The sequence below is a fragment of the Nestor notabilis genome, unplaced genomic scaffold, assembly GCF_000696875.1.
Source record: "Nestor notabilis isolate BGI_N333 unplaced genomic scaffold, ASM69687v1 scaffold12207, whole genome shotgun sequence".
Lineage (NCBI taxonomy): Eukaryota > Metazoa > Chordata > Aves > Psittaciformes > Psittacidae > Nestor > Nestor notabilis.
Window position 1 is genome coordinate 15,781 of NW_009936132.1, and position 11,151 is coordinate 26,931.

Below are 11,151 nucleotides of genomic sequence, written 5' to 3' on the forward strand. Positions count from 1 at the left end.
AAAGCACTGACTTCCAGACATGAACAGGCATCGCTGGGCTTTCATGTATGAAAAGTATCCTCAAAAGGGGACTAACCCACTGCTTCTAAAATGGGATTTTTATTTTTTTTTTAAATGAAGGAACTCTTAGATATAATGAATACAAAAATGTTTTCACTGTATGCGTGCCGCTTTCCACTCTTCACTAATGTCTAGCAAAAGTACTAATGACCTTCAAATAACTACTAAATGCCAATCTTACGTCTAATTTTTTTTTTTTCAGATTAATATTTTAATACAAACCAGTGAAGATGACACCAAAACATGAAAAACAAGTAAGTCATATCTAAGCTTTAATAAAAATTCTAGATTGGTGGTTGTGGATTGGATTTCATTAAGGTTCATGTGGACCAGGAAAGATTGGTTGTGTTCTTCACGCCTTTAACTGCAAGGGTACAGAATATTCTGGCGTGATGCAGTGCCAGTTCCTTCTGTTAAAGTTTGATGGAAGAATCAAATATTCATTAGATCAGAGAGAAAGCATGTATGTGACTCTGTGCATAAAAGTCTCAAATACTGAGACAGGAGAGAAGGATTTGGATTTCACTCTTCTCTCCGCCAGTCTTGTAGGACATAATGGTTGGAGCTGGGTCTGAACTCTGCTTACCAGATGCATGGATCAGAAGAATCACACTTGCACATTCCCTTTTGCTCATTCTCAAGGACCATTAAAAGTTTGAACAAATTATTTTGTCCCAGCTGTTAGTCTCTTACCAGACTTACTCCTCTGCATGTGTGGAGTGAAGATGCCAATGCTCCCAGCTTGAAAAGCCCCATGTTCTTTGTGGTTGATCCTTTTAGCAATAGGCAGCCTGATGAGAAGCTCTATTTTTCTCAGAAGCTTTGTGGAAAATGACTCCTTGGGGGTTATTGACTAATCATATGTGTAGCAGTGGGACCATGGAGCATGAGGTTGTCACCTGATATGGTCCTGGGCACAGAGATTTGAATTAAAATGCAGCTGGAATGATTGATGTAAATAATCATCCAGTGTGAGATTATTTTTACCCCTCGTCCTTGTGGTAGATTTTTTCCCCCCATATTAAAAATAGATGTTTCCATGTTAAATTTCCTATTTTCCTAATAGGAAAATGTTAAAAATAGACTTATCAGAAACACACGTCTTGTGGACAAATTCTGTGTAGTATAGCTTCTGGCTTATCCTTGCCTCTGAGCAATCCCTTGCACTGTGCAGAAATATTTCCAAGAGAAGGGGATGCCGGGGGGAAGAGAGACTTCTTAGACTTCTTGTGTTTGCTTCAGCTGCTTTTAGGGTGTATTTGTAGAATCATGGAATGGTTTGGGTTGGAAGGGATGTTAAAGATGGCAGGGACACCTTACACTAGACCAGGTTGCTTCAAGCCCCATCCAACATGGCCTTGAACACTGCCAGGAATGGGGCAGCCACAGCTTCTCTGGGCAGCCTGTGCCAGCGCCTCACCATTCTCATAGTAAAGAATGTTTTCCTCATATCTCCCAGTTTAAACCCACTCCCGCTGATTCTGTCCCAACATGCCCTTGTAAAAAGTCCCTCTCCAGATTTCTTATAGGCCACTTAAGGCACTGGAAGGCTGCTGTAAGGTCTCCCCAGAGCTTTCTCTTCTCCAGGATGAACAAGACCAACTCTCTCAGCCTGTCTTCCTTTTGAGGCAAATCTAAAAGGGAACATTCCAGTTTTCAGTGCTTGTGTCTACATGACCTCAGTGCTGCCCTTTTCCTCTGCTGTCAGTGCTGGTGTTCTTTGCACAGGACATAAGGGAGTAGGTGAAAACCAGGCCTGGGGGTTGCTTTGGCCTTTCTGTCATTTATGTATTAAGACTACTTGGACTGCTCCAAGCCTTAGGACAGGGTATGAAAATGCCACAAGTGCCATGTCTAAACTGACTGGTTTAGCCAGATATGAAAAGGCACATCCAGCCAGAGAAGCTGCTCTGCTGATTCGTGCTTGTTAAGGAGTTACAACTACTTTTTGTAGAAGTTATGACTACTTTTGGGGCAGATTTGAAGTTCAAGAGGATGAGCCTGTATTCTTCTTAGTGCAATAGGCTTCCACTACCAAACTTGGACACTTTGAACTGTCAGCAGTATGTTCTGGTTTTGAGAGAATTGTTCAATTAATCATTATACGACATGTATCATTCTTGAATGCATGACAGACATGCAGGTATTGTGCCCCTCAATTAAAAAACGAAACCACCCCCAAAACACAGGAAGTATAAGTAATGTGGCATAATAGCTAGATCTGTAATTCTGGAAAATCCAAGCAGAACTGGGTGGGGGAAGGTGACACCTTGAAAAGGGCTGCAGCTGATGAAATAAAAAGTCCCCGAAACCTTGGCTGTCTTCGAGCTCTGTGTCCCAGGTTGTACAGCTACACTGCAATGCAGTCTCGTGACAAAAGATTAAGTTAGTCTTCATGTGGACTGTGGGAGGAAGAGGTCAGCCTCACCTCCTCTAGGTGAACAGTGCATTGCTTGAAGATGGGCATGCCTATTGAGAGTACCCTAGTTTTTATAGCAAGATGGGGAGAAAGGCAGTTATTACCCAAAACTGCTGTAATCTGGTGACTGACCAGTGAACGCAGGATGGACTGAGCATAGAACAGCAATCTGCCACCTAAGTCTGCTTGGACCCTAACATAGCCTATATGTAATATAGGCCTTTACAAGCCTATTTTTATAGGGATGGGGAAGCATAAACACCTTTTCTGGCAGTGTATCTGCATCTATACTGGGCAATTGGGGCTGCTTTGATTAAATCAGTACTGTTTGTCCCAGTGGGGCCTTGTATCCTGGAGAAGGCTTTAAAAGGTTAAAAGAGGAGGCATAGCCTATTTGTGCAATGCCACTGTTTCAGAGCAGCAGAAACTGTAATGGGAATTGGGATTAATGCTTCCTGGATTTGAGATGTTTATTAGAGGAAGTAACCATAGATCTTGAGAAAGGTTGTACATTTTTGGGTTTGTTTTCTAATTACTTAATGTTTATCTTGCTTCATTCTGAACTCAGTGTCAGCATTCTTTGGTAAATAAAGGGGTTGGAGGGTGTGTGTGGGAGGAGAAATACCCAGTCTACTGCTGAAATCCTGGTGTTTCAAATTGAAGCTGATGCTGACTGTGCATGAGGGCTGCAGTGTGCTGATGTGCTTTGCTGTATGGCAGATGACTTTGACTCTTAGCTCAGTGATATGCTGCCTAGACACCTGCCTGACATAGTGTGTACCGCAGGTCCCCTTCTATAGGTAGAGTCTGAAAGGTGCTAGACTTCCTTGGTATGGAAACTCGGTGACCATTTAACTGGAAATTGAAAATGTACAAAGTCTTCTGTCTATATCATGTGGTCTGGAATGACTGGCAAGGTAACCCGTAGCTGACCCACAACATATCCAAAAGTAACTTTTAATCGTAATACTTTGGTATAACAGAGGTTGAAAGAAGCATTTTACTTTGAAGATTGTTTTGATTCTGTGCAAAGGAGAGGGTTATGGAAGATTAGTTGGAAATGAAGTAAATTGGGGAACCAGAACAAAAGGAAGAGCAACGAGAAGCTGGTATGATAAGAGGAAGGGGACTGAGATTAGGTTATGATTAGGCTCCCTGCAGATGTGACTCCTGGGCTGCAGCAGTTGAGGAGGAGAGCAGTGTTCCGTTTGAAGCTTCCTGACATAATTCCTCCTCTTTACAGTGAGGGTGGTGAGGCACTGGAATGGGTTGCCCAAGGAAGTTGTGAATGCTCCATCCCTGGCAGTGTTCAAGGCCAGGTTGGACGGAGTCTTGGGTGACATGGTGGTGGACATGTTTTAGCAGGGGGTGGCCCTGCCAATGGCAGGGGGAATGGGACTAGATGATCTTAAGGTCCTTTCCAACCCCAACTACTCTATGATTCTTCCACTTGCAGGGCTGATGCATTTAGTGTGCAGGGAAGAAAAGGAAGTATGTTTGGAAGAAGTAGTTGCAGCTCTGGTGAAGAGTGGGACACAGGGAAATAGGATGCTGGGGAAGACAAAAACATGAGAGAATGTAAGACTACAGATATGAAAAGGTGTTATGGTGGGGTCTGAAAGTATGTTAGGCTTATATATGTATGCTAAATGTGATAGACAGGGAGGCAAGCAGAAAAAACAGCAACCAAAAAATGGTTTCCTCTCCTTTGTTCAGCATATTGCTCAGGGTCTACTCAGAAGGGGGAATAACTTCCTCATGGTTCCCACTAGCATTTTAGTAAAAGTAAAGGCACAACTCTCAGCTGGTAGAAGTGATTACTGTTCTGTTCATTTGTTCCTCTCATGCCACACTGGCATGGGTTTAAAAAGCTGCAGAGGAGAATTGGGCCTCTGGTGCTTTTCAGCAAGGAGAAAAGCAGCAGAGGTGGTGGGAGCTGTTTGAATGGGCTTTCTTCAGTGAGGTGTTTGTGATGCACACCAAGAGGGTGTACGGCAATAGTGCAGAAAACACCCCTTCAGCTAGGAGCTCGGCTAAGTGAGATAAAACCTTGGGCTGCATCCAGCCATCAGGCCACAGGCTCCCCATCCCTGCAGCAGTTCCGCCTGGAAATCGGAGTGATAAATTGTTTAATCCAGACTGTGAACATGTCCCTGCCATGTACAGAGTGCAGTGACTGCTCAAGAAAGCACATATTTTTGTTTCAAGGTTGTCATTGTTCTCCTGTCAGTCCATGGAAGGTTGCTGCTGGTGGCACACTGAGGTGTGTGGTGGGGGAGAAGATTTGGCTGAAGAGTGAAAGGCTGATTTCTGACATCTGCAGTTTGGACATGGAGAGACACGTTTTCAGAGCTTTCCGGTTCAAGATTTCTTGATTTATGCAAAGATGTACCAAAAAAGCGTGTTATTTACCAGAGACACTGTCATTCCTCCCACAGTCGATTCCTGTACCTGAAGATCTTGTGCAGTGCCTTTCTCTTGGGGAGGAATGTAGATACAGCTTTAAATGATATGCTTTTCTTTAACTGAGTGATTAAGTGGTTGGTTTAGCTCTTTAGGTAAATAGCTTATTTATGCAACTGAAGTATGACAGTCTGTTCATTTGTTTGGGGAACAGCAGGTCATTAGGCATACTTTCAACCTTTGTATTTTAAAGAAATCTTTTCTGGCTTAGCATGAACATACAGATTTAGGAGGCTTTTTGGTTTTGTGTTTTAATACAGTACAAGTTTTCACATGGTCATTAGCTGAGGATACTCAGAAGCATTTAATTCTTCAGCCTCTTCCAATTCCTATTAGTGATGCTTGGTTACATTACAGTAATGCCCACAGGCCTATCTCAATCCTTCCGGATCCCTCTAACTCACTGTATAAATGTAGGAATTACAAGGAAATGGACTAGATATGATAACTTCTATAACAAATACTCTGTATCATTTCCCCTCCCCCCCCCAAAAAAAAAAAACAAACAAGAAGTTCTAGTCTGTAGTGCAGCTGTGTTGCTGCCTTTAGCAGGTTGATGGGGTAGACTGGGAGAGAAGTGCCAGGTCCTGCATCCTCAGATCTACTCCATGGCTTAAGTTCCTGGTGCATCAGGAAGCATATGCAGCAGAGGGGATAGAGTCATCCCCTTCCACGCAACATCTGGGACACTTGACTTGAGATCTTGATTCCCTGTGTCAAATATGTGTCTGGGGCAGTTAGTAGTGGTACATCCTTTTCCACTGAGCTGGTGCAAGTCATTTGGGGTGTAGAAAAAGGCAGTTATTCAGCTTCTCATGGAGATACTGAGTGCTTACCTCAGATCCCTGAAAGCAATAGGTATAAATAATTGATATTAAAAAAACATAGATAAAATGCCAAAAAAAGAAAAGGAGCAAATAAAATGTTATATTTAATATTGGGTACCTGGGCAGGTTTGTAACACATTCTTTGTGAACATTCATTGCAAGGGTGGGAAAAACCTAAAATACCTGCCTGGTTCTTTCATACATGTGTGACTTTGAACATTAGGCTTTTAGTTTGTAGCTACTGAGACCACCAAATCCCCCATGCATGAAACATATCTGACTTCTCACAGTATTACTTAATCTGAAATACTCCTTTTAAGATAGAAATTTGGCAAGGATTTTCCCAGTCATGTGTTGTAGCTCAGATGATTCATTGCTTTTTACTTCTCCTTTTATAGGGTTGCAAGATTCAATAAAGCAGCAGTTCAGCTTTTAATCTGGGCACAGTAGTTTGTGGAACAGCAGAGCAATCAAGAGAGTCTTTCAGGCTGCCTTTGTCTTCAGAAATTAATTGCTTGATTTTTATTATGCACTTGCAGGAATTTGTAACTGTCTTGGTGCGAGACCCCAGGACACACAAAGAAGACTCATGGCATTCTTACATAGACTATGAGATATTTATTCATGTAAGTATAAAAATATCAGCACATATTCCTTGGGCTCTTACAGCTGTTTCTGTCTAAGCCAGGGTTCTCTTTGGGGTATTAATGGAATTTCTTCATACCACTTCTGGGAGGCTGGAGGATATTATTGTCCTTTTAACAACTGAGATGCCGTGGAAGAGGTAAGGTGGGTTGACCAAAGGCCATGCAGCAAGTCTGGCAGAGCTGGGAGTTGAACCTACTATTGTGTTCACATGTGCACTCTGCAATGCCAGAGACTATTCTTAGCTTGTTGTTTAGATATTCATGGGAGAATGACTTTATTTTCAAGTAATTATCTGGTTATTTGTACTTTATCCTTGGTTCTTTTCCCCAAGTTATTGATTGCTGCAGTGGGGTTGTTTTCAGTGTCTTTATATTTGTATTGTGCTAGTTTAATGGTGCTTGAATATTTCAAGTAACTACATTTGGGTTTATCATTGTAGTCCACTGTTTGTTAATGGGAATGCACTTAGAATTATGGTTCTTGTGTGTCTTAAATCTATCCTCTATACTATTTTGTTTCATTGATTATTCTTCGTTGGTGAATGATGTATGGAAGGAGTTATCCTCATTTCCTAAATCTAGATCCAGTGATTTTTAATTGCAATCTAAAAAAAAAAAAAAAAAAAAAAATTATAAAGTGTATCTGCTATCAGGTGAGGAATTTGAGAGCACTGAGTTACATGGTTAATGCTTGGCACAACACCAAAAGCGTTTCTTTCTTGTGTGAGAGAGTTCAGCATTCAGCGTAATGACAGCAAGCAGTCAAATGGTGGCTTATTCAATGTCCGTCTTGCTTCTCTCCTGTGTGGCAGAACTCTTATGTCTTGTAATGTGGTTTAGTACTGATTCAACAGCAATAATATTTCTGTCTTCTGGTAGAGAGAAATTCTGTAGATTTGGTGGGGTGGGTGCTGTATTACCGCTTCACAGGTATTGGTGCCTCTTAATAGAAGTATATTGCTGGTTTTCTTGGGGACTGCTAAGCTGGAGCGATGTCATTTTAGAGTCAGTGTGGTGTGGTTTAACCCCATCCAACAGGTAAGCACCACACAGCTGCTCTCTCACTCCTCCTGCCCCAGCAGGATGGGGGAGGAGAATCAGGAGGGTAGGTAAGAAAACTTGTGGGTTGAGATAAAAACAGCTTAATAACTGAAATAAAATAATAATAATAAAAAAAATTATGAAAAGGAAAATAGAGAAATAAAACCCAAGAGGGACAAGTGATGCAAATGAAAGCAATTGCTTACTACCAACTGACCAATGCTCAGCTGGTCCTCAAGCAGTGGCCCACCAGCCAACTTTCCTTATAGTTTATTGCTGAGCATGGTGTCATATGATATGGAATATCCCTTTGGTCCCAGCTGTGTGTCCTCCCAGCTTCTTGTGCACCCCCAGCCTACTCTCTGGGGTGGGGTGAGAAGCAGAAAAGGCCTTGACCCTGTGTAAGCGCTGCTCAGCATTAACTGTTTCCTGCACAAATCCAGACTATAGCCTCATCTTAGCTACTATGAAGAAAATTAACTCTACCCCAGCCAAAACCAGCCCAGTGTTCTATGATTAGCACTGGGCATATCTGAAGCTGAAAAGCATCCACTAGGAAGCTGTACTACCAGCACAATGCCAAGGCTTTCAGAGACCAAGGCTCTAGGTCAGTCCTACTGTCTCCAGGCTTCTCAATGGATTCAAAATCTTGGGTCTGCCAGATCTTAGGCCAGCTAGGTTACCCTTCTGCCCAGCTCCTAGAGCATGTGGCTTGTTAAACTGTGAAGTATCCCGGATACTTACCTCTACCAGAAAGCTGGCATCTTTGGGCCCTCTACAGTCTGCATCATGTGGCTGTCTAGGAGCTGTGGCTCCTGGCGGTTGATTGAGGGTGGGCTGGACTGCTGGCAGATTTATAATGGAGTCCTGTCTGGCAGGTGGGGTTTCTAAATGTATGTTCCACAGGAAAATTTGGCAAAAGCATTTAATTTCCATGAATTGTTTCTTTTTTTATGAATTAGCTTTTCTTCTAGTTGATTAGTAGTGATCTGTGGGAAAAATTCCAAATGCTCCTACTTGCAGAGAGCAGTCACATTGGTTTCTTTGATTTTATTTAAGTAGACTGAACAGTGGAAGAACTCTATGTGGCTGTTTGCGGGATTATAATTTGAATAGGTAGAGATCTTATTTCCTGTTACTGCGAGTTGTACCATAACCGAGATCTCTTGCTTTTGAAAAGAAAGCAAGCAATGAAACATACTTCCCTGAGAACCAGTAGGAACTGTCACCAGTCCTGCCTGAGGTAAAGCACAGTCCTTAACCTAAACTGAATTAAAGTCAAGCTGTCCATTGGTATCTCAGGGATTAGTATCTCAGATGTGGTTTTAGTACCATGCCTGCACTTTAGCCTAAGCTGATTTACCAATTAAAATGTTTTTTGATTTCCCAACAGACAAACAGTATGTGCTTTACAAGGAAAACATCCTGTGTCAGACGGCGCTTTCGAGAGTTTGTTTGGCTTCGGCAGAGGCTTCAGAGCAACGCAGTGCTTATGTAAGCAGCTTGATATATGGTTAATTAAAAATATGTCAGTTATGGAAGGGGAGGATTGTTTCATCTTAATTCTGAGAATTGCAGAAATCAGAGCTGAAAGCATCCAGTATTTCTTACTAGTGTCAGTGTATTCTGCGTAAGGCATTTTCTCTGCTTTAAACCCAGAATCCTAGAATGGTTTGGGTTGGAAGGGACCTTAAAGCTCATCCACTTCCAACCCCCTGCCATGGGCAGAGACACCTTCCACTAGACCAGGTTGCTCCAAGCCCCATCCAGCCTGGCCTTGAATGTGGTTTGTAGTGATAGCCTGTGTTTGGTGAGGCCCCCTCCAATTTGTAACAGATTTGATCTGTGCTTCCTTTTACTGTGCGCAGGTACAAGAAATAGCAAGCTAGCATATAGGTGTATGTACCCCCTCTCTTTTGGGATGCAGTTAGGTTCTGCAAGGACCCAGCCAGACATGCATGCAGGCTTAACAACTGGACCAGGAAAATCAGATTGATTTCCTTTTCTCTTTGAGGTGTGTGAGAAGCCCTCCAGTTTCTCAACCTTGTGTTCCCAGATTTAATTCCATGAGCTTCTGGAACATGACCCATGATTTGCACATGCTCAGGGTTGGCATTTGCTTATTGCATTTTTCTCCATTGTTTCTGATTTGGTTTAAACTGTATATTTGCTTCTTGTTTATAAAGACAGCTACCTGATCTGCCATCTAAAACTCCCTTTTTCAATATGAATAATCCTCATCACGTGGACCATCGCCGGCAGGGTCTGCAGGAATTCCTGGAAAAGTAAGTACAGCCTATCCTGGAGATGCTGGCATTTCTATGACGTCATCAATGTCTGGTGTAAAATAGCTCATCTCTGGTACTTGAGAGCCACCGTGTGGTCATCTGTACATGCTACATACTTGGTTTTATTTGCACAGTCATATTTCATACACGTGACTTCAGCCCTATTGGCTGACAGGAAACTTCAGCTGAGGTTCTTCCATTGCGTTAGCTATAAATAATAGTTTTGGATTTATGTCACTTTGCAATTGTGTACTAAGGTTGGGAGATCTTTCACTGTGGTGTCTATTTCTAGCTCTCAAGAATGAGCTAGATACCCTCATACAAAGAAACAGCCTTCATGTTCATGGAGTGTCAGTGTTTTTGTGAGCTAAGCCCCTGGGAAGCTGAGAGAATTCTGTAGCCAGATCTCCTAACACAAGTGTTTCCTACAATGCCAGTTACTTTGTTTACCAACCCCACTAACATAAGCAAGCTCTAGCAGCTGTGATCATTTTCAGTACAGATGCAATATGTTTAAATTCCTTCATCAGACTTAGCTAGAGTCTGACCTGTGTTACAAGGGAGTACTGTATGAGTCTCAGTACTGCATCCCTCGGTCCCACTGCTGTAACCATCTTTTGCAGTGGCAGAGACCCTGCTTGTGTAATTTTCTGCCTCCTCTGCCATTCTCGTACTACCCTGGCACTGCTGGTGTGAGAGGAGGCTACTCACAGCTGCTGGGGCAGGAATTGTGCATACATTTGCAGTCTCTCTTTAGCTACTGCTTGGGGTAAGAACATGGTAGAAGTCTGCGAGTAGAGACTATTCATCTGCCTTCAATATCGGTGTTTCCATGAATCAGAACTGCACAAGCAAAGGAAAAAAGTAAATCATTTAAGCAGGCTTTAAGCCTTGTGGTCAGTGGGTAGAGGAATATTAGACCCACTGTTTTTCCAGTCAGTGTGTTCTAATTAAAAGCCTCCCTAACAGACAACAAATCATTGCTCCTGAGGTATATTTGTTAGGCTTAACAGCTGAAGACAGGGAGAACTAACTGCTGCAGGAATAATGTTCTGTATACAGTTATGTAGGATCTGTGGCCAAAAGGATAGCCAATAAATACTGGTGGAAGGCATGTGAGTCAGGGAAGGGAAAGCAAAAAAGACATCAGAGGTTTTTTTTCTGCAGCTCAGAAAAAAGGTATGGTGAAATAGAGTGACTGTACTTCCAGAGGCAATAATACTAATGGTCATGCAAAGGCTGTGGTGGCCTGGGTCCCTGAGTCTGAGCAGTTCTAGCTCAGCTGTGCTGCCCATGGAGTAGTGCATTTCTAAAATCACTCTCATTTTAAAAGGGCAAAAAGGCCAATCTGGTAATAAAGTATAGCATTTCAGCATAAAAGGTATTGTCTTGGGTTGAGCAGAGGG

The 11,151-nt window shown here is 42.5% G+C and overlaps 1 protein-coding gene across 1 annotated transcript in view; it reads left to right on the plus strand.

The window, feature by feature from the left end:
- Positions 1–262: 262 nt before the first annotated feature.
- Positions 263–11,151, plus strand: part of SNX10 (sorting nexin 10) — an 18,674-nt gene continuing 7,785 nt past the window's right edge. The window contains exons 1-4 of the mRNA XM_010018190.1: positions 263–314; positions 6,309–6,395; positions 8,851–8,951; positions 9,644–9,742. Of these exons, the coding sequence (XP_010016492.1) occupies positions 291–314; positions 6,309–6,395; positions 8,851–8,951; positions 9,644–9,742 (311 nt within the window). The 5' untranslated portion in view covers positions 263–290. The remainder of the gene's footprint in view (positions 315–6,308; positions 6,396–8,850; positions 8,952–9,643; positions 9,743–11,151) is intronic.